The sequence below is a fragment of the Jaculus jaculus genome, chromosome 14, assembly GCF_020740685.1.
Source record: "Jaculus jaculus isolate mJacJac1 chromosome 14, mJacJac1.mat.Y.cur, whole genome shotgun sequence".
NCBI lineage: Eukaryota > Metazoa > Chordata > Mammalia > Rodentia > Dipodidae > Jaculus > Jaculus jaculus.
The window spans coordinates 17,151,092-17,174,632 of record NC_059115.1 but is presented as its reverse complement, the minus strand read 5'-3'; the positions used below and the strand labels follow the sequence as shown (position 1 = coordinate 17,174,632).

At 44.0% G+C, this 23,541-nt stretch overlaps 2 protein-coding genes and 1 pseudogene across 8 annotated transcripts; 1 reads left to right on the top strand and 2 right to left on the bottom strand.

The window, feature by feature from the left end:
• The first annotated feature begins 3,573 nt into the window (after positions 1-3,573).
• Positions 3,574-23,359, top strand: LOC101615237 (zinc finger protein 160). 7 transcript variants are annotated; one of them, XM_045133504.1, is made up of 6 exons: positions 3,606-3,675; positions 6,543-6,721; positions 8,422-8,511; positions 15,953-16,079; positions 17,293-17,421; positions 20,975-23,359. In XM_045133504.1, exons 2-6 carry the CDS (start codon positions 6,719-6,721, stop codon positions 23,065-23,067), a joined length of 2,442 nt encoding a protein of 813 aa, XP_044989439.1. In that variant the 5' UTR covers positions 3,606-3,675; positions 6,543-6,718; the 3' UTR covers positions 23,068-23,359. The 7 variants fall into 7 exon arrangements, with proteins under 7 accessions (XP_044989440.1, XP_044989439.1, XP_044989442.1 ...); XM_045133505.1 differs by lacking the exon at positions 6,543-6,721 and having other exon boundaries at positions 3,574-3,675; XM_045133503.1 differs by lacking the exons at positions 3,606-3,675; positions 6,543-6,721 and adding an exon at positions 3,909-4,375 and having other exon boundaries at positions 17,293-17,409.
• LOC101616500 (small nuclear ribonucleoprotein G-like) lies at positions 7,693-8,319 on the bottom strand. Its single transcript, XM_045134158.1, has 2 exons — positions 8,281-8,319; positions 7,693-7,924 (listed from the first exon to the last, which is right to left on the bottom strand). Exons 1-2 carry the CDS (start codon positions 8,317-8,319, stop codon positions 7,712-7,714), a joined length of 252 nt encoding a protein of 83 aa, XP_044990093.1. The 3' UTR covers positions 7,693-7,711.
• On the bottom strand, positions 13,121-13,913 carry LOC123454691 (annotated as a pseudogene).
• Positions 23,360-23,541: the final 182 nt, after the last annotated feature.

The window sequence follows — 23,541 nt, the reverse complement described above, 5'->3', positions numbered from 1 at the left end:
GGCTTGGTTCCCCAGGACTCATGTAAGCCAGATGCACAAGGTGGCACATGCATCTAGAGTTTGTTTGCAGTAGTTGTGAAGGGTAAAGTGGGGGAGGGGAAACTGCAAATTGGTCGTATTCCTATCATAAGGTTTCCTTCTGTCTCCTCTCTCTTGACCCCATTCCTCTGAGGGCCCTCTTCAGTGGTGTATTAGTAATCACCATGGTGCTATGAATGTACAGGTTACTTCCTGTGGGGAGGACAATATGCTGCCTCACAGTACATCTTCCCACATGTGGCTCTTATATTCTTTCCATTCCCTCTTCTGCAATGTTCCCTGAGACTTGGAGGATACAACTAAGTCAATGTTAGTGTTGAGCTTTTAGCAGCTGTTTTGTTTTTTTTTTTCCTTTGATGAGTTTTTTGTGTCTCCTCAGTGTCTACTTCCATCTCACTGGAGAAAGTTCTCAGGCTAGCAGTGAGAGTGGCACCCGTTTAACCTACATTCTTCTATAATGCTTCTTGTCCCTGGCAGATGTGATAGAGATGACTTGTCTTTTTTTCTAGCCATTCTGATTGATGGGTCTCCCCAGTATTCACTGCCACCTATAAAAAGTGGGTTCTAGCCGGGTGTGGTGGCACATGCCTTTAATCCCAGTACCCAGGAGGCAGAGGTAGGAGGATTGCCGTGAGTTCAAGGCCACCCTGAGACTACATAGTGAATTCCAGATTAGCCTGGGCTAGACTGAGACCCTACCTCGAAAAACCAAAAAAAAAAAAAGCGGGTTCTACAACCAAGATTCAAAACAGCATTGCTCAAAAGAAATAAACATACACAATTGAAAGCTTTTTGCTGGGAATAATCTCTCCATTTACACAGAGTCCACTGCAACTTTCACTTTAAAGCACAAATATCGGGACTGGAGAGATGACTTAGCAGTTAAAGGCACTTGCTTGGAAAACCTGATGGGCTAGGTTTGATTCCCCAGTACCCATGTAATACCAGATGCACAAAGTGGCACATGTGTCTGGAGTTCCTTTGCACTGCCTATTCACTCTCTGACTCTGAAGTAAATATTTTTTTTTTAAGAAAACAGTAAATTTTGCCATCTTCTAAATACCTCACATTTCAACACTAGTTGAAATATTCCATGAGAATGAAGATGCAGGAATACTTCAAAAGTAAGTTTTAGTGTTTGAATGAGATGTTGATATTAAGATCTTATCAATATTACTGTTATTCTTTTTATTGTGTGGCCAAATACCTAACAAGCAGCAAAATAAAAGAGGAAGTTTTTACTTTGGCTTGCTCTGCAGTTTGGGGACAGTTCATCATGGCACGGAAGGCTTGGCTGCAGCCGCCTACCACACATGACCAGCAGCTGTACAAATATGAGGCTACGGGAAACATTTCATATTCGTGCCACAACATACTATAAAAATTACAGAAAAATGCTCCCTTCTGCATTTACATAGAAAAAGTCACATGAAATATTAGAGAACAATTGAAGTTGGTTTAACCAGTATAAGATGAACAAATGCAATTTTTACCAGGAATGCACACACATCTTTATTCTCCACATTCAGGAGGCTGAAGTAGCAGTACTACAGTGAGTTAGAGGTGAGCCTGGGGCTACATACTGAGTTCCAGCTCAGAGTGAGACCTGCTTTGAATAAACAAACAAAAACAAAAACAAAAATGTGAATGAGAGCTGGGCATGATGGCCCACTCTTAAATTTTTTTCTTGTTCATTTTTTATTTATTTGAGAATGACAGAGAGAGAGAAAGAGACAGAGAGAGAGAGGGAGAGAGAGAGAGATTGAGAACGGGCGCGCCAGGGCCTCCAGCCACTGCAAACGAACTCCAGACGCGTGCACCCCCTTGTGCATCTGGCTAACGTGGGTCCTGGGGAACCGAGCCTCGAACCGGGGTCCTTAGGCTTCACAGGCAAGCGCTTAACCGCTAAGCCATCTCTCCAGCCCAGATGGCCCACTCTTATTGGTTATTGTTGTTTCTTGGTTTGTCAAGGTACTCACTCTTAGACTAGCCTCAAACTCACAGGATCCTCCTACCTTGGCCTCCTGAATTCTGGGATTAAAGGCATTGGCCACCATACCCCAGCATGAGGACCAGGAGTTCAAGGCCAGCATCCACTACATACAGATTTGGCGCTAAGGTGGAAGACATGAGACTGTCTCAAAAAAAAAAAAAAAGATGAGTTAAACAAAAGCCTGTGAAATAAAAAAGAACAGAAGAATAAACATCTTATGCAATTAGATCCTGTCATAGCATTTCTATACCTGGGGGTCCTCACAGAGGGCCTTTAGATGGAGAGCCCTCACCCCTCGTATTAGCCCATAGAAAATTTAAATAATAGGGGTAAATTTGATTCACTATGATACACATCCACCATGTGAGTAGGCAGCAGATATCTCCCTGCTTGGTAAACTGAGGCCAGGAGAAAGGGTTTCTAAAAGTCATGGGTACACTATTAGGCGGGCAGGAGACTGGGGAAGGACCGAGGGGCCTCTACTCGGATTCTGAAGGCAACCTTGCGAACCTCTCTTCACCTGCCGGTACAGCCACATCCATGCACCTCTTACTAAGCCTTGTATGTGAAGGACACAGACAGACACCGACGGATCTCCCTTCCCAAGACTGCTCCGCTCCAACACCAGCCGATGCTGGGGGCGCCGCCCAGCGGTCATCCAAGGATCCGCCCCGCCCCGCCCCGCCCCGCCCAGGCCCGCCCCGCCCAGGCCCGCTCCGCCCCGCCCTTCCCCTCCCAGGCCCGTCCCCGCCCGCCCCGCCCCGCCCCACTCCACTCCGCTCTGCCCAGGCTCGCCCCGCCCCACTCCACTCCGCCCCGCCCAGGCCCGCCCCGCTCCGCTCTGCCCCGCCCAGGCCCGCCCCGCCCCGCCCCACTCCGCTCTGCCCCGCCCAGGCTCGCCCCGCCCTGCCCCGTCCAGGCTCGCCCCGCCCCACTCCACTCCGCCCCGCCCCGTCCAGGCTCGCCCCGCCCCACTCCACTCCGCCCCTCCCCGCCCAGGCTCGCCCCGCCCCTCCCCGCCCAGGCTCGCCCCGCCCCGCCCAGGCTCGCCCCGCCCCGCCCCGCCCAGGCTCGCCCCGCCCCGCCCAGGCTCTCCCCGCCCCTCCCCGCCCAGGCTCGCCCCGCCCCGCCCAGGCTCTCCCCGCCCCTCCCCGCCCAGGCTCGCCCCGCCCCTCCCCGCCCAGGCTCGCCCCGCCCCGCCCAGGCTCGCCCCGCCCCGCCCCGCCCAGGCTCGCCCCGCCCCGCCCCTCCCAGGCTCGCCCCGCCCCACTCCACTCCGCCCCGCCCCGCCCCGCCCAGGCTCGGGCCCCACTCCACTCCGCCCCTCCCCGCCCAGGCTCGCCCCGCCCCGCCCAGGCTCGCCCCGCCCCTCCCCGCCCAGGCTCGCCCCGCCCCTCCCCGCCCAGGCTCGCCCCGCCCCACTCCACTCCGCCCCTCCCCGCCCAGGCCCGCCCCGCCCCGCCCAGGCTCGCCCCGCCCCGCCCCGCCCAGGCCCGCCGGCCGACTCCAGAGCCCCGCCAGGCCCGCCCCCAGGTGCCGCCCCTCTCCCATCAAATCCCGGCTTCTGGGGCGTCCTCCTCGCTGCGTGCGCACTTTCCCACGGACCCGGAAGCGGTTCGCCGGGGAGGGTCACGGCACGGAGCGTGAGTTTCCCGGTGCAGAGTCAGTCCCGGCTCTCCCTTTCCCGCTCCGCCTCCCTCCAGGCCTCTCGTCCCGGGGCCACCTCCGCTCGAGTGAGCGCCAGGCTCGCGGGCCGCGCGGGCGCCTCCGAGACCGGATTTCCGCTCGGGAGAGGACCCCGGGCCCGGACCGCCGCCGCAGAGCGCATCGGCCCACATCGGGCCGTCCTCGGGCGCTGGCAGTCCGTGGGCAGCGCCTCTGGTCCCCAGCCCCCATGCACCCCACCTCGAGCTGGCCACCAGGGCCAGGCTTGTGACCCAGATGCGGCCTTGCCACTCTGTTCTTTCGCTGCCTTTTGTGGGTAGACGGGTGGGGTGGGGTTGTCAAGAGAAAGAAGAGGGAGACGGAGGAAATGGGAAACTGGAGGCAAGCCCTAGAAGTATGGCGAACTGGAAGATGAGTGAGAGGTTCTCAGGGTGCAAGCGGGAGTCAAGAAAGTCGGAGGTGGGGGCAATAGAGACTGTTAACACTCTCATCTCCAATGGGGGGAAAAGAGAAGTGTTTGCAGACTTGGCAGTCAGACCCAGGTGATGCCTGGACAAGAGAAGACACCGGGTGACAAGAGCAGAGCGGGAAGCACACCTTCCAGGACGCCTGGGAATGTGGGGTGCAGAAAGGACACGGGGGAGCGGAAGAAACAGGGAAGAGGCAGGGAGCTCCGATGTGAGTGGAGGGCATGCGTATTGATTTATAAGACGGGCAGGGAAGGGGAGCAACTACAGGTGAAGCACATTTCAAGAATGGAGAAAGGACAGGACAGGAGAACCAGTAGGAGGGAGAGGAAAGCAAGATGCATGCAGAAGCCCGGAGAAAAGCAAAGCTGGAGATAGGAGTTTACATAGAATGAATGCGGAGGAAGAGAGGGAAACAGTCGTAAAGAAAGGGAAGGGAAGCCTCAGGAGTCAGATAAGTGATGAGTTGATTGCTGACGTGTAATGAAGTTGTGGTATATTGATTTCTCCAGATAATTCAACAGACTTAAAATTTGCTTAAATTACACAAGTGAGGAAGATTGCAAAACTTCTCTACAATGCATGCACATTTTTAAAATCTTTTATTTTTATTAATTTACTTGAGAGAGAGGTAGATAGAGAATGGGTGTGCCAGGGCTTCCAGCCACTGCAAACAACTCCAGACACATGTGCCACCAAATGCATCTGACTGATGTGGGTACTGGAGAATTGAACCATTGCCCTTAGGCTTCACAAGCAAGCGCCTTAACCACTAAGCCATCCCTCCAGCCCTGGCATGTGCATTTTTAAATTAACTGATATTATGCTGGGCATGATGACAGAGCTGTAATTTCAGCATCTGGGAGGCTTAACCCTGTCACAATTAACAAAATAAATAAACTACTGGGGTTAGAGGATAGGAACTGCTTGTATTTCCTATTCATTGGAACATAGTAATGTGACTCATTCAGTTGGTCACTCCTGTCTGTTTTCCTGGAGTGTGATGTGGAGGAATGTTTACATTTTTAAAAAAATATTTTCATTTACTTGAGAGGGGAGAAAGCATGCTAGGGCCTCTTGCTCCTGTGTCACCATTGTGCCTTCTGGCTTTACATGGTTACTGACAAATAGAACCTGTGCCAAAAGACTTTGCAAGCAAGTTCATCTAACCTCTGAGCCACCTCTCCAGACCCATATTTAAATTATTTTTTAAATTTTTTTATTATTATTTATTTATTTGAGAGCGACAGACACAGAGAGAAAGACAGATAGAGGGAGAGAGAGAGAATGGGCGCGCCAGGGCTTCCAACCACTGCAAACGAACTCCAGACACGTGCGCCCCCTTGTGCATCTGGCTAACGTGGGACCTGGGGAACCGAGCCTCGAACCGGGGTCCTTAGGCTTCACAGGCAAGCGCTTAACCGCTAAGCCATCTCTCCAGCCCTTAAATTATTTTTGTTCTCATACTTAAACACCTAAATGTTTGGGGATTTTCCCTCAGCAAGCAATTCTCTGTCAGATACCATCTTAGTGTTCTGTAGTTTACTTCAGATCTGACAAGTCACTCATTACTTGGAGATAGAGTCATATGTTGGTGTGTGTGTGTGTGTGTGTGTGCGCGCGCGCGCGCGCGGTATGTTTGAGACAAGCTGTCATGTTACTCTCCAATTCATTGTGTGGCTGAGAAGGAACTTGAGCTCCTGAACCTATGTTCCACCTCCTGAGTGCTAGGATTACAGACATGCACCACTGTGCCCAAGTTGCTCTCTGTTTCTTTTTGCCACTTCAAAGGGAGAGCGGAGGCAGAGGTGGGAGGTTGGCTAGATTTGCCCCTGTGAGTGATGCTCAACCCTGGCTTCTCATTAGAATGTTGAGGCAGTCTACAAATAGATGTCCTAACCAGAGATGCCCCCTTACCAAGGAATTTCATTTATTTATGCTTTAAAATTAGCAAGGCATAGTGGGGCATATATGTAATCCCAGCATTTGGAAGGCTTTGGCAGGAAGACCACAAATTTGAAGCCTACATATCTCAGACAAAACATCAACAACTTAAAGTGATTCAGTACTATGCTCTTCATTTAGTCACCATGCTCTCTGCATTCCATGTCTGGGGATTCAGATCAATCAGCCAGTGAGCCGCGGCAGGGCAAGGCGTGGCTTGGTCTCTGGTCGTAACAGGAGCTCAGTGAATCCCATACACCCACTGCTGCCAAACATGTGTGCTCTTCACCTGAAGGGGAGCAAGTTTTTTGTAGTTTAAGGCAGTCTCATGAATGCGAATCCTTCATAAAGGGAACAAGTTTTGCAGAAAAGCATCACAGGAGTCTTGTTGGGTGTCCTGCAGGAGACTGAACCTATTACCTCTGCATCTTCAGGCACAGTGGCCAGGAGAGGCCCATCCTCCTCTCTGTATGCTGAGGTCCCTGCTATATATCTGGCTGAATTCAGCATAGAAAGTTGATGTGCTACGAGGCACAGTGCTGTACACCTTGAATCCCAGCACTGAGGAGAATGAAGCAGGAAGATTGGCAGTTCAAGCCCAGCCTTGGAAATGGTTTCGTTTGTTTGTTTGTTTTTATCCTGAACATTAAACAGTGTGCTTCTTTTATCTTACTTTTTTTTAAATTATTTATTTTTATTTATTTATTTGAGAGCAACAGACACAGAGAGAAAGAGGCAGAGAGAGAGAATGGGTGTGCCAGGGCCTCCAGCCACTGCAAAGGAACTCCAGATGCATGCGCCCCCTTGTGCATCTGGCTAACATGGGTCCTGGGAAATGGAGTCTCGAACTGAGGTCCTTAGGCTTCACAGGCAAGCGCTTAATCGCTAAGCCATCTCTCCAGCCCCTTTATCTTACTTTTAATTTTCTTTTTTTATATATATATATATTTTTTTTGAGGTAGGGTCTCACTCTAGCCCAGGCTGACCTGGAATTCACTATGTACTCTCAGGGTGGCCTGGAACTCATGGTAATCCTCTTACCTCTGCCTCCCTTGTGCTGGGATTCAAGGCATGCATCACCATGCCCATGCCTGGCTGTTTGGTTGTTTGTTTTTCGAGGTAGGGTCTCACTCTAGGCTGACCTGGAATTCACTATGGAGTCTCAGGGTGGCCTCAAACAGCGATCCTTCTACCTCTGCCTCCTGGGTGTTGGGATTAAAGGAGTGCACCACCACGCCTGATTCTTTTTTTTTTTTTTTTTTAATATTTATTTGAGAGAGACAGAGAAAGATGCAGATAGAGAGGGAGGGGGAATGGGCGTGCCAGGGCCTCTAGCCACTGCAAATGAACCTCAGACGCCTGCGCCCCCTTGTGCATCTGGCTAACATCGGTCCTGGGGAATGGGGCCTCAAACTGGGTCCTTAGGTTTCACAGGCAAGCGCTTAACTGCTAAGCCATCTCTCCAGCCCTTGTTTGCTTTTTTTTTTTTTTTTTTTTACATTTTATAAAAAGTTTAATATGAAAATGTACATGGCCTGATTTCACATCAATAGTAAAATAGGCCTCTTCAGAAGGGGACATGAATTCCTCTGAAAAGCCACTGTTAAATTCGTTCCAAAGCTTCCAACATGATAATGCCATTTCCTCGTATGACCACCATCCCAATATTATTTTGCTGCCCACTAGTTGCCATTTCCACACATTCATCAATCACAAGATTCATGAAGGGATCAAATCCCCGCAGTATTCCTTGGACATGTCTGCCACCATTTAATTTCAGTGACAACTTCTTGTCTATAAATTTCTTCTGCTCGGGCTGGAGAGATGGCTTAGCGGTTAAGTGCTTGCCTGTTAAGCCTAAGGACCCCGGTTCGAGGCTTGATTCCCCAGGACCCACGTTAGCCAGATGCACAGGGGGGCGCGCATGTGTCTGGAGCTCATATGCAGTAGCTGGAAGCCCTGACGCACCCATCCCCTCCCTTTCTCTCTCTCTCTCTCTCTCTCTCTCTCTCTCTCTCTCTCTCTCTCTGCCTCTTTCTCTCTGTTATTCTCAAATAAAAATTTTTTTAAAAAATTGCTTCAGCTCGGGAGGGTGGGCCTTGCTCATGGCAGCTCATCCGCCCCTGTTTGCTTTTTAAGACAAGGTCTTACTCAGGCTGGCCTGGAACTCACTGTGTTGCCCAAGGTGGCTTGTTTCCTGGGTACCACCATTCCCACCCTATTTTTTTTAATTATTTCACAAATTAAATGATTTAATTATGACATTTCCATACATGCATAAAATATGCTAAACAGCATACTTTTGGCATCTAGGACTCACTTATAAGCACTATGTTACCTGAAGCAGAAGCTGGAAGGAGGAGGAAGAGGAAAGGGAAGGAATCAGGAATGCCTCTTAACCAGGTGAGTGACACTCTACATTGGTTCTTTTCTTAAGTGCTAGGCATGGGAGCTGCTGGCCTCTCAGTGTAGGATCCTACCTGATATGTTGACTCCCACTCACCTGTGTCTTCTTCAGCCCCTCTCATCTCTCTGTGACCCAGTGATGTGGCGCTTGTGAGGTGGCTCTGTTTTGCATCGTCCTGAGAAAGGCTTTGCACCCAGACAAGGATTGGAGACAAGCTGTGGGGCATGGATATCCATGTTCTTGACCAGCATGAAGTGTATAGTTACTACATCTAAGTGCCCTGTCGGATCTCTGTAGACATAGATGAAAGAAGGTACACATAGATGTAGTCTGTCACTGTGCACAAAGACTGGATTATGGGGCACAAGAAACCCTTCAGTAGGGAATTAAACTATAGTTTTTCTGAGTCCAGAATCTCAATGACTGGAAGTGGAAAGAACAGTCAGACATACATATAAAGACTTCTGTATTCCATTATGAAGAAATAAGGTCTCTGTAGCCCAGGCTGGCCCCCTGAATGCTGTGGTTTCAGTGAGTGCCAGGCACTGTTATTGTCAATTAGAAAATAAAAATTGACTCGAATGTCTAACAATAGGGTGTGCCTTAAATCTGCCCTACGTGAGATTTGTTCTCTTTTTCTTTCCTTTTTTGTTTGTTTGTGTTTGTATTTTGTACTGATGGGGCTAGAACCCATTGAGGTACATGCCCAGCCATTATTGGAGGAGTTTGAGAACGATTGGTGGTAATCTTTCTTTAAATGCCAACATTTAAGGAATTATTGCAATGAAGGCACCTGTCTCTGGCCTTTAAAAAAAAGAACTTGATAACCTTCATACATATAGACAATATTCCATGATCATAATCCCCTCCTACCACCTTCCCTTTTACCCCTTCTCTACCCACATCCATGGAATGCCTTCTTTCTGACTAGTCTGTCTTGTTTTTTGTCCTGTTATGCCGGTCTTATGTAAGTAGCATCAGCCACTGTGAGGTCATGAACTCCATATCCACTTTGTGTCTAGAAGACAGCATTCATTGTAAGCAGTCCTCTTCTGCCTTTATCTTTTTAACATTCTTTCTGCCACTTCTTCCAAAATGCTGACGCCTTGCAGTTTGTGATGGAGATGTTTCAGTGCTGAACACTCCACTTTCACTTCTCAGCACTATGATGAGTTTTGACTCTCCCAGTGGTTACGGGGAGAGAATCTTCTCTATCCAAAAGTGAGAGTTGCATTAATATATAGGCACAATCATAAGTACTTAGAGGGCAGTTGGGTGAGAAAAATATACCCATTTAGCCAGACAACAGTTGGGCTTTTGTGTTCATGGTCTTTTTGTTTAGAGTGTTTTGATTGCTGTTTCATTGTCTTGTCATATTGTTTTGATCTATTCTTTTTTTACTTATTTTTATTGACAGCTACCAGAATTATAGACAATAAGCCATAATACTTCCCTCCCCCCATTTTCCCTTTGCAACTCCACTCTCCATCATATCTCCTCCCCTCTCATTCAGTCTCTTTTATTTTGATGTCATTATCTTTTCCTCCTGTTATGCTGGCCTTGTGTAGGTAGTGTCAGGCATTGTGAGATCATGGATATCCAAGCTATTTTGTGTGTGGAAGAGCACATTGTAAGGAGTCCCACCCTTCCATTGGCTCTTACATTCTTTCCCTTCCCGCCACCTCCTCTGCAATGGACCCTGAGCCTTGAAAGGTGTGACAGAGATATTTCAGTGCTGAGTCTCCTCTGTCACTTCTCCATACTGTGTTTGCCTTCTGAGTCATCCCAAGGTCACCACCATCTAAAAAGAGGAGCCTCTGTAACCAAAAGTGAGAGTAGCATTAATAAGTGGGTATGAACATTTAACAGAAGTTCTTACCGGGCAGTTTGTTGAGCATAGTATATACATTTAGCCAGACACCAGAAGACGCTACACCCCTAGGCCTCAGGACTGCCCCTGTTGTAGGTTTTCAGTATCAGGTATATATTCCCTTCCATGGAGTAGGCCTCCCATCAAATTAGAGGGCAGTTGGTTTCTTCCATAACAGACATGTGTTGTCTCATTTGGCCTAGTTGGCCAATTATAAGGTTTGCAGTGTCCACTGTTGAGTATCTTCACTGTGATTTTTCTCTCTCCCATTGATGAATGTTGATGGGCCCAATATTGTGCAAGTGAGATCATGAATGCAACCACCACTTTATGACTAAAAACAATCTTCCAAGCACACCCCCCTGTCCTTGGTTCTTACATTCTTTCTGCCTCCTCTTCCACAATGTTCCCTGAACGTTGGAGGGCATAGGAGAGATGTCTCATTGAGTTCCAATCACTCAACTGTCACTTTGGTGAGTTTTGAATCTTCTAGTACTCACCACCATCACCTAAAAGAAGTTTCTTTGACCTAAAATAAAAGCAGCACTAATCTATGGGCATAAACAAAAATTTAGAGGATAATTTGATAGGCATAACATGTTCATTTAGTCAGACAATATCAGTACCTTGTTGCCCAAGGTTTATGAGTTCTGCCATTCAGCCTTTGACTAAGACTTTGATACCAGGCATGAATTCCTTCCCATGGAGCAGGCTTCATATCCTGTCAGATAACAGTTGGTTATGCCTGTAAAAGACAGACTAAGTGTTGCACTTGTAGGCACATCTTGCCTGGCCGGCTTGCTGTGTAGCTCACCAGGTCCATTGCTGATTAAGCCTGTTGATGACTTTTCTCCACGAGCAGTGTACATAGCTCTTTCTAGCACCATGCTAGCACTGTGAGAGCTAGCCAGAAGGAAGGTGGCTTCCAGTTGGGTTCTAGCTTTATTTCTCAGTGTCCGATAGCTGGAGTATGTGGTGCTTCAGTAGGGTCTTACCCATCTATCTCTTGTGGGCAACTCACACTGGCAGTAGTCTGCATAAGGGGAGAAGCAGTCAGGCCTCTGATCAACATCTCACTGGGATGTTTCCCACCACTGATCTTGGAATTCTCAGCAGCCCGTGGCTTCTGGGAGCAGAATTATCCATCTTTGCAGGGTACTTCTACTCAAAGTCTCTTTAAAATCATATTTTTTTAAGTATGGAAAGGTGTCAAGCATTGTATTTTGCATTCAGCAAACAATTTTATCAAATATTCTTTAATTTCACAGACTACATTATGAAACAAGCACAACAGTTTTGCAGTACAGTTTCAAGATGTATACAAATTAGAATACAGAGTTTAACACTTGTGTAACTGACAGTTTGAACTTTAGATTTCCATGTAAAACTTACAATTTCATATATTAGCCAATCTGATAACTTTTTCATAATATGAAAAGGATGAGATGCAGATTTTCACTAAAAAAACTACATAAAATATTTAAAGTAATCATTAAAATTCAGCATTAGAATTTATAAAGATTAGCTATAAAAATATATTGGCAAGTCACTCTTCTTATAAAGGTACCATTCGCTACATTACAAAATAGTCTTAACATAAAACTCCCTCAACTAACTGCTCTATCTCAGAACCTAACAGCCCTTACGTGAAGTTGATTGTAAAATTCTCTTGGAAAGTTTTGGTATGCATTTTTAGAAGGTTTTATAAAAAATATTTTCAGAGCTCTTGTAAACACTTCATTCTATTAAAGCACAAAAGTAATGGGTATCCAACAGCATTTAGGATATAGAATCAAAAAACCAAATCAGAGCCGGGCGTGCTAGCGCACGCCTTTAGTCCCAGCACTCGGGAGGCAGAGGTAGGAGGATCGCCGTGAGTTCGAGGCCACCCTGAGACTCCATAGTGAATTCCAGGTCAGCCTGGGCTATAGTGAGACCTTACCTCGAAAAACCAAAAACCAAAAAAAAAAAAAAAAAAAAAAAACCAAATCAGTATATATTTGTAAAAATCACCTTTACCAGAGTAGGCAAAAAAAGAAAAAAAGAAAAAAAAAACTATTTCAAAGTATCAAACTTTAAAACAGTTCTTTTTCCATTTTTCTGATAAAGAAATAAATGCTACAAAATTATCCCATTTAATTCATGTACCTAGCAAGCCTTTTAGGAAAAGACATTAGAAACAGTTAGCCCATTCTTAAAAATCCTCTGCAGTTCAACAAACTTACTTTTAAAAACTCATGTAAAAAACTTCACAATATAACAGTTATACACAATCAGACCACATAATTTATATATTTAATAATGTATCAAGCTTTATTTTACATTTGTAATTTAGAATTTATTGGTAGAAATAAAATACACATACAACTGAAAAAGGCCAACCCCAAGAAACAGTAAGAAATGCGTACCTACAGGGTAAATTGATTTACAAATTCAATTACTAAATTTCACCTTATATGCCATTTTTGGACTGACGTAGAAAACTTGAACTGCTGAGGTTCACTTCCTGCTTCTTGAGGACGTTTCTTGTGTGCAAAGCCCCCAGTTGTGCCGGCAGCTTCTTAAGGCCATTTGCTACTTCATCCTGTGACCAGGTCTCGTGCATAGCCATTTATTTACCTTTGCATTGCAAAAGCCTAAATAAAAATTAACTTCACTTTTATAAAACTTCACTAAAAAGAAATCCATCTAATTTTTGGGCCAGTCCACAAAAATACTTTCTTTTTAAAAAAAAATCAAACACTTTTATGAGAATAAAGATCTTTCAAAGTTTTTGACTCTTCTATGAGAGTTTTATTTTGATTTTCCAGGACTGCAACTCAATTTTCTAGACATTTGACATACTCTGTCTTCTTTCTTCAACATTCTCAAGCAGCTTCTCTGTTTTTCATCAGTCTTATTTCGCTTTTCAATTGGGGGTCATCTGTCTTAGTTGCCTGAGAGTTAAGAGTGACAGGCGACGTCATCACCACAGCTTGTGGCAGCAAAGTGGCCGATGGTATGTCTGCACATCTCCTGATGCAGTTTGCACAACCATCTGGTTTCTGGGAACAAATATTTGCTGTCCATGAGAGGTCTGTGCATACTGGAGAATCATACCTTGCCGGGGATTGCCTGAATTTGTCATGGTTAAGGTCTGTAGTCCCTGTTCTCCCTCTGTGCCTGGACTGACCAGCAGCAAGGCTCCATTTGGGGCAATGGCAGTGTCCTGTCCGCTGCTGGTCTGATAGGTGGGAGTTGGAACAGACATGGAAGTAACAGCTGAAACTCCAGGATTTTCTCCATCTCCTTTTCTGCTTCGTGTTTCTTCAGAAGAGAGGTCTTTCAAATTTTTTCTGTAAGAAAGGCGCCCTGGTAGGATCCCGTGAGCTTTCTGCGAGGAGCCTATGCTGTCAGGTGAGTCCTGAGATTCTCACTTTCTGATAAAGATGAAACCTGTTGGGCCATATGAGAAATAGGAGCTCCCTGAACTGCCGAACCGGGCTGAGGTGCAGTCTTGGAAGTATCACTCTTGTGTGAATCTTCCATAATCAACTGTGGCCGTCACCCCGCTGCCCGGGGCGGACACGGTCCACTCCCCCACCTGGGTGGACCCGAATTCACTTCCCAGTCCCCCTCTCGCGGCGAGGGCTGCCCCTCTGTCTCCGGATCAGGCGGGTCGCGCAGGGCCACTGGAGAGCTAGCTGTCCCGGGCTGCGCTCCTCCGATCTACACCAGGCCGAGGCAAGGGAGGGGCACAAACTGAGTGCAAGCCTCTAAAATCATATTTTAAAATATGTAACAAAGAAGTAGATCCCTACATGTCTCATTCAGAATATCTTTAATTTTTTTTTAATTTTTATTTATTTGAGAGAGACAGACACAGAGAGAAAGACAGATAGAGGAAGAGAGAGAGAATGGGCGCGCCAGGGCTTCCAGCCTCTGCAAACGAACTCCAGACGCGTGCGCCCCCTTGTGCATCTGGCTAACGTGGGACCTGGGGAACCGAGCCTCGAACCTGGGTCCTTAGGCTTCACAGGCAAGCGCTTAACCGCTAAGCCATCTCTCCAGCCCTATCTTTAATTTTTTGATAACCACTCCTCCACCCACCTCTCCTGACCCTACTTAAGCCTTTCCATCCCCAATATTCTATCTGATGATTTCTTAAAGTATGTTCTAACATTTTATATATTTTATTTTATTATTCTGTTAAATTAATAGATAAACTATAAAATTTCCAGACATTTTGTTATGGTCTTACTAGTCAAATAAATTTACAAATTCTGCTTATTGCCTAATATCTAAATTTAAATTAATGACGCTAATTTTGAATGTGGGCACTATACAAACTAAAATTCTAAGTTTGTATTTTATATTTATGTTGTATAATTTTTTTTGAGAATAGGAGTGCTGAAGATTGACCTCGGGCCTCATGCATGCTAAACATGTACTATACCACTGAGCTACGTCGGCAGTCACCAGGTTGTTCCGTTGTTAATATACAATAATGTTTGCAAGCACAATGCAGTAAAATTTATACATTCGGGGCTGGAGAGATGGCTTAGCATTTAAACGCTTGCCTGTGAAGCCTAAGGACCCGGGTTCAAGTCTCCATTCCCCAGGACCCACGTTAGCCAGATGCACAAGGGGGCGCATGCGTCTGGTGTGCCCATTCTCTCTCTCTCTCTCTTTCTCTGTCACTCTCAAATAAATAAATAAAAATAATAAACAAAAAAAATTTTAAAATATATACATTTTGTTGTCCTAAACATTCTGAAGTACATATGAGGAAAACATGAGGATTGAAAATACCATTGGGAAATACATGTAATTGAAACAATTCTCATGTCAGATTAGTGTATACATGTGATGTGTGTCATGCATGCATGGATATGTAAGCAGATGGCCTTTTTAAAAAAATCATTTATATATTTACAAGCAGAGAGAAAGAAAGAAGAGAGACAGACAGAGAGAGAATGGGCACACCAGGGCCTCTAGCCACTGAAAATGAACTCCAGACACATGTGCCCCTTGTGCATCTGGCTTACATGAGTCCTTTGGCTTCACAGGAAATGCCTTAGCTGCTAAGCCATATCTCCAGCCCCGCAGGTAGCTTTTTAAAGTGAAAGATTTATACATTCTGAGTAGAAGCTAGAGAAGTGTGGTTTTAAATTTCTGCCAGTGAAATTTTTCTGTGGTTTTAGTTTGCATTGTCTTGTCATGTTGACACCATTGGCCGTCAGTGCTCACCTGAACCTTCAACCCTTGTTGCCTTACAGGAAGTTGAGGGGAGGCTGAAAGTTTCAGCCCTCTAATCCTGCCTTGGTCATTCTGGTGCCCAGGCCTCTTCCTGAAGCTGTCTGTTGGGCTTCCATCAACTTAGCAAACAAAACCATCCTTACCACTCTAGAATGGCTACATAGCTGCATGTTTGTAACTAAGCAAAACCCTAATATTTATTTCATATCACAACATGGATATAAATTGCTCACTTCAGTTGAATCTAATCCTTACATTTATCTCCTTTTCTCATCTTTTTGTAAGGAGCATATTTGTATGCATGGTTAAAGGTGTTTGTTTCTTTTTAGGGACAGTTGACATTCAGTGATGTAGCTGTAGAATTCTCCCAAGAGGAATGGGAATGCCTAGACCCTGCACAGAGGGCATTGCACAGAGATGTGATGCTGGAGAACTACAGCAACCTGGTCTCTGTGGGTGAGGAAGACTTCCTCTAGAAATGGGGATCTATTGTGTGTCTTTGTATTTTTCCTTCTGTGCTTCTGGTGAGCCACATTGTCTCCCTCTCATTCTTTACTGGACATGAAATCTAAGACATTTCCACATACTAGGCAAGCACTCTACCAGTGAGCTTGTCCCCAACCCTCAATGCAGACTTTGCTTTCTTCTTTTTGTTTTTTATTTATTTTTTATTTATTTGAAAGAGACATACAGAGAGAAAGAGGCAGAGAGAGAGAATGGGCATGCCAGGGCCTCCAGCCACTGCAAATGAACTCCAGACGCATGTGCCCCCTTGTGCATCTGGCTAACGTGGGTCCTTGGGAATTGAGCCTTGAACCAGGGTCCTTAGGCTTCACAGGCAAGCACTTAACCACTAAGCCATCTCTCCATCCCCTTCTTTTTGTTTTATGCCTGGAACTCACAATCTTTCTGCCTCAGGCTCCTAAGTGCTGGGACTACAGGCATGTACATTCACATCTCATTCATGACAGATTTCTGCTTGTTTGTTTGTTTGTTTGTGATAGAGTTTCACTGGTTGGCCTGAACTCACTTTGCAGCCCCATGCTAACTTCAGACTTAGGATAGTCTTTCTACCTCAGTCCCAGGTGCTGAGATTATAGGTGGGACCTACCACCTTAGACTTTTTAAAATGTCCAATTCCTTGTTTTCTTTCTCTAGTCTTTTGATTTAGTGGGTTTTTTCTTTCTTTTTTTTTGTGTGTGTGTATGTGTGTGTGTTAGTGGACATGTGTACGTGTGGAAGTCAGATGACAATTTTTGTGTTGCTCCTCAGGAGCACTGTCCACGTCTTCATGAGACAAGTCTTTCATTATCTTGGAGCTCATCAACTAGTCTAGACTGGCTGGCCAATGAGCTGCCAGGATCTTATGTCCATCTTTCTGGCACTGAGATAATAAGCATGTCTTACCATGCCTGGCTTCTTATGAGTTTTGGTGATTGAACTCATGCTTATAAACCATGCATTTTACTTACTGAACTATTGCTACAACCCTGACTGAAAAAGAACTAGGTGTCCACATATTAGCTTTCTGAAGGTGGCAATGAGTGATGAATTTGAAAAATTCTAGATTTTTTTTTAGACCTATATTTTTTTCCCAAGATCTATGTTTTTCTAGATCTATCTGCAGTGTCTTCTCCACATAAAAAATGCCTTTCTATTTTACAAACAGGAATCTCTCTTCCTAACCTGAATGCTATTGCCATGTTGAAACATATGAAAGAGCCCTGGACTGTGGAAAGTGAAGAGAAAGTAAAAAGAAACAAAAGTGAACAAGAAAGTGCTAAAGGTACGAGTGCAGATAACTCAGCCCAGGTGGGCAGAGTGGAAGCGGCACCTTTCTTTTTGGGAAACTCTACAAATGGAACGTTTTTGTGAATATACTATATGCTCTAAAAGGAAATTATGTTTATGTGTTCTTATGTATGTTTGTGAATATTTGGTATGTGTGCATGTAGAGTTCAGTAAGGAAAGTAGAGATCAGACAACAAACTCAGATATTATCATTAGGAATGTCATACATCTTTTTTTTATTTCTATTTATTTTGAGAGAGTCTCTCATTGGCCTAGGGCTCACCAATTAAGTTAGATTGGCTTGCCTTCAGGTTCCAGGGAATTTTCCTATCCCCAATCTCCCCAGTGTTGGGATTAAAAACTCATATCATCATGCCCAGTTTTTATTTTTCTTGAGTTCTGGGAATTGAATTCAGTCTTACATTACCAACTGAACGATCTTTTGAAGAGGTGAAATGTAATTAAAGCATTTAGGCAGTTAGGTATGCTACCATCAACACATTCTTGTGTGTCCACTAGAAGCCTCCCTAGGGCTAATTGAACAGAAGTCAGAATCATGCACTTAAGTCTCCAAAACGGGAAGCTAAATAAACAAACTTGTTTTCTTTAGACATACATTACTCAGCATCCTTTTGTATGTGTATGTGTGTGCTTTTTTTCTTCTTCTGGTGTTGGAGATTGAACCTTGGCCTGGCATGTGCCGGGTGAGTGCTCTAACCTGAGCTGCTTTTCAGCCTGTGTTTTTATTTTTTTAATCCTTTGTTATAGCAACAGAAAGCAGACAGTCTAGTATAGTTGCCAAGGACATATAACAAGGTAACACCCCCACAGTAAATGTTGCTTTTAAAACCTTGCTATCTATACACAAAAGAATGAAATGGAACTTTTATTATTTTTTTCTGATTTGTTTTTATTTCTTTATTAGAGACAGAGGGAGAGAGAAAGAGAGAGTGAGAACAGGTGTACCAGGGCCTCTAGCCACTGAAAATGAACTCCAGACCCATGTACCACCATGTGCATCTGGCTTACATGAGACCTGGAAAATCAAACCTGTGTCCTTAGGCTTTGCAGGCAAGTGTCTGAACCACTAAGCCATCTCTCTAGCCCCTATTCTTTTTTTTTTTTAAAGATTTATTATTTATTTATTAGAGAGAGAATGAGAATTGGTGTACCAGGGCCTCTAGCCACTGCAAATGAACTCCAGGCCCATGTACTACCATGTACATCTGGCTTATGTGGGACCTAGAGAATCAAACCTAGGTCCTTAAGTTTCACAGGCAAGTGTCTTAACCACTATGCCATCTCTCCAGCCCTGAGCTTTTATTCTTTTAAAACAAGTCAGCTCCACAGAAGCCAGGTGTGGCGGCCTGTCCCTTTGGTTGCAGCTACTTAGGAAGTTGAGAAGGAAAGATCACTTGATCCCATGAGTAAGAAGCCAGGTGTGGTGGCCTGTTTTTTCATCCCTGCTACTTAGGAAGTTGAAATAGTAACATCACTTGATTCCCATGAGCATTAGATCAGCCTACACAACATAGAAAAACCCTCCTTGAAAAGACATGGATTAGACCCTGTAAAAGTACTATGAAAAATACTTCCGACAGGGCACTAATATCCAAACTGTATAAGAATCAGACCCAATTTGGCATGAAAATAGCCTAATTGAAAATGGTAAAAATACCTTAATACCTTCCAACCCCAGTGCTAGGGTTCAAACCTATGGCCAGCAAAACAAGCACTACACCAATAGCTATGTCCTCAGCCCATTAGAGATAATGTGATGTTTTTTTTTTTCTTTTATTTATTAGGATTCCAGTCTTTCTATGTTGACCTGTATTCCTAAGCCTAATGAGTACCTAAGATTAGAGGTATCCTTAGCAAACATTTATTGTAAGAAAATATTGGAAAGTGCAACAGATACATTAGAAAATACTCAACATCTCTAACCATTATAGAAAGTAAATGTAAGCTCAAATGAAATACCACCTTCCACTAATCAGAACATTTATTGTGTAAAAGGTAAGTATTGACATGGATATGTGGAGGAAAAGGAACATTGTATAGTGTTCGTGAGAACGTAAATTTGGGGCTGGAGAGATGGCTTAGTGGTTTAGACACTTGCTTGTGAAGCCTAACAACACATGTAAGCCAGATGCATAAAGTGACGCATGAGCACAGGTTGTGCATGCGCACTAGATGCATAAAGTGACGCATGAGCACAGGTTGTGCATGCGCACTAGATGCATAAAGTGACGCATGAGCACAGGTTGTGCATGCGCACTAGATGGCTCATGCATCCCCCCCCTTCTCTCTCTGTCTCCTGTTCTGATAAATAAAAAAGAATGTAAATTATTATTCATTAATAGAAAAATATATATAGGCTCCTGAGAAAAACTATAATTACTGTATAATTTTAGAATCCAGCTTCCAGTTGTATATTCAGAAGATTTGGGATCATTATGTCTTTAGGTAGATATAGTCAAGTATTCATTGTAGCATTATTCTCATCATTCAAGTTATGTAATTAACCTATGTGTCCATTAACATGATTGGATTAAAACCAGGTGGTACATGTATTGGAATATTATTTGTCCTTCAAAAGTAGGAAATTCAAAAAAATGGTAGGAATTTCTGCAGGGCATGGTGGTACACACCTTTAATCCCTGCACTTGGGAGGCAAAGAGGTAGGAGGATCACCATGAGTTCAAGGCCCCCTGAGACTACCTTGAAAAAACAAACAAAAACCAAAGTTCTGTTTGCAACAATGTATATTGCCCTGGAGAACCTTTTCCTAGACAAAAAAGCCAGGCAGAGAAGTATATTTTACTTTGCTTAACACAATACTCTCTAGCTCTGTTTTCCTGTAAATGATAAAATTTCATTCTTTATGGATGAATAACATTCCATTGTGTGATTATCATATTTTCTTTATCCATTAATCTGTCAACACAAGCTAATTCCATTATTATTGACATAAAGCTTCACAGTTTTGTGTAGACTCTAAACAAACTAAACTACAAGCAGAGAACAGAATGATGGTCACCAGAGGTTCATAGATGGGGATAAATGAGTTATTTGTCAGTGAGTAAAAAATATTAATTGAAAAGTAGGAGCAACTGACAAGGTCATAGATTATTTGAAACTAGACTTTCTAACTAATTTCAATTACACATACCACCTTTTTTAAACAATACTATTTTATGTTATTAAAAATTGACTTTTATGGTCTGGAGAGATGGCTTAGTGGTTAAGGGCTTGCCTGTGAAGCCTAAGGACCCCGGTTCGAGGCTCATTTCCCCAGGTCCCACGTTAGCCAGATGCACAAGGGGGCGCACACGTCTGGAGTTCGTTTGCAGAGGCTGGAAGCCCTGGCGTGCCCATTCTCTCTCTCTCCCCCTATCTGTCTTTCTCCCTGTGTCTGTCACTCTCAAATAAATAAACAAATTTTTTAAAAATTGACTTTTATGGTGCTGAAGGTTCACCAGTCAACTCAGTATAAGTATTAGTTTTGTTAAGAAATTCTTCAATGTGTAATTAGAACCATGTTATTTTATATTTTATAGATATCTCCCCTGAACATACAATTAAAGAATTCTCACCAAAATGGGTCAGTGATACCAGAGAAATATCCAAAACAGTGATACTAGAAAGACATAAAAGTAATGGCATTAAAGAGTTTTGCTTCAGGAATGTCCAGAAAAATATACATGACTTTAAGTTTAAATTGAAAGCCAGCGCAGGAAATTACAAAGCGATGCTTGTGATTCATAAAGAACATCTAACTAGTAGAAGAAATCAAGGTAGTAGAAAGAGTACAGAAAACAAACTTATGAACAACTGGCTTGAATGTGTTGAGTCTCACCTACCTGAACTGCATATATGTCAGTCTGAAGGGAAAAGTGATAATGAAATTGAGAAGTCTATCAACAATAGCTCTACAATTTTACCATCTCAAAGAATTCCTTCTAGTGTCAAGACCCACATTTCTCATGAGTATAGGGATAACTTACACTCATTACTCCCACAAAGACAGAAGGGACACAGAGAAAAGCCTTATAAATGTAATGAGTGTGGCAAGGTCTTCAGTTATACCTCTTCACTTGCACATCATCGGCGAATTCATACTGGAGAGAAGCTTTACAAATGTATTGAATGTGGTAAGGCTTTTTTCAGACGTTCCTATCTTTTGGTACATGAAAGACATCACACTGGAGCAAAGCCTTACAAATGTAATGAGTGTGGCAAGGTCTTCACTCAAAATTCACACCTCACAAGTCATCGGAGAATTCATACTGGTGAGAAACCATATAAGTGTAATGAATGTGGCAAAGCATTTAGTGTTCGTTCAAACCTAACTAATCATCAGGTCATCCATACTGGAGAAAAGCCCTACAAGTGTAATGAGTGTGGCAAGTTCTTCAGTCAAACCTCAAGCCTTGCGATTCATCGTAGAACTCACACTGGAGAGAAACCTTACAGATGCAATGAGTGTGGAAAAGTCTTTAGTTCCCATTCAAACCTAAATACTCACCAGATAATCCATACTGGAGAAAAGCCCTACAGATGTTCAGATTGTGGCAAGGTCTTTACTCAGAATTCTCACCTTGCCAATCATTGGCGTATCCATACTGGAGAGAAGCCTTACAAGTGTAATGAATGTGGCAAAGCCTTCAGTGTGTACTCAAGCCTGACTACCCATCAGGCAATTCATACTGGAGAAAAACCTTACAAATGCAATGAGTGTGGCAAGGTCTTCGCTCAGAATTCACACCTTGCAAGTCATCAAGGGGTTCATACCGGGAAGAAACCCTACAAGTGTGAAGAATGTGGTAAAGTCTTCAGTCAGACTTCAAACCTTGCAAGACATTGGAGAGTTCATACTGGAGAGAAACCTTACAAGTGTGATCTGTGTGGCAAAGCCTTTAGTGTACGTTCAAGCCTCACTTCTCATCAAGTTACTCATACTGGAGAAAAACCTTATAAGTGCAATGAATGTGGCAAGGTCTTCAGTCAAACTTCAAGCCTTGCAATTCATCAGAGAATTCACACTGGAGAGAAACCTTATAGGTGCAACCACTGTGGAAAAGCCTTTAATTCACATTCAAACCTTAATACCCATCAGGTTATCCACACTGGACGAAAACCTTATAAATGCCAGGAATGTGGCAAGGTTTTCACTCAGAATTCACATCTTGCAAATCATCGAAGAACTCATACTGGAGAGAAACCTTACAAGTGTAATGAGTGTGGCAAAGCCTTCAGTGTGTACTCAAGCCTGACTACCCATCAGGCAATTCATACTGGAGAAAAACCTTACAAATGTGATGAGTGTGGCAAAGTCTTCACTCAAAATTCACACCTGGCAAGTCACCGGAGGACTCATACTGGAGAAAAACCTTACAAGTGTGATAAGTGTGGCAAAGCCTTTAGTGTGCGTTCCACCCTAACTACTCATCAGGCAGTCCATACTGGAGAAAAACCTTACAAGTGTGATAAGTGTGGCAAAGCCTTTAGTGTGCGTTCCAGCCTAACTACTCATCAGGCAATCCATACTGGAGAAAAACCTTACACTTGTAATGAGTGTGGCAAGGTCTTCAGTCGAAGTTCCAATCTTGCAAGTCATCAGAGAACTCATACTGGGCAGAAACATAAGTGAGTGTGGCAAGGTACTTAGGCACAGTGCACTCCTTGCATAGTATCCAAGAATTAGTTATTAAGAGCCTTTGTAAATGCAATAACTATAGGAATTCACCAAGAGTTCAACACCGCTGGTTGTAGTATTACACACAATCCAGCTGGGCCTACAAAGTGAAATCCAGACTTTAAAAAATAAAACAAAATAAGAGCTGGGTATGGTGGTGCACACCTTTTATCCCAGCACTCAGCAGGCAGAGGTAGGAGGATCTCCATGAGTTCAAGGCTACCCTGAGACTACAGAGTGAATTTCAGGTCAGCCTGAACTAGAGTGAGACCCTACCTCAAAAAAAAAAAAAAAAAAAAAAAAAAAACAGTGTCCTTACTACAGTGACATTCATAAATGTAAACCAGAGTCTTTATTCTAATGCTCAACTTGCTAAATGCCAAAACACACACTTTTAGATGTACAAGGTGGTGCGTGTATCTGGAGTTC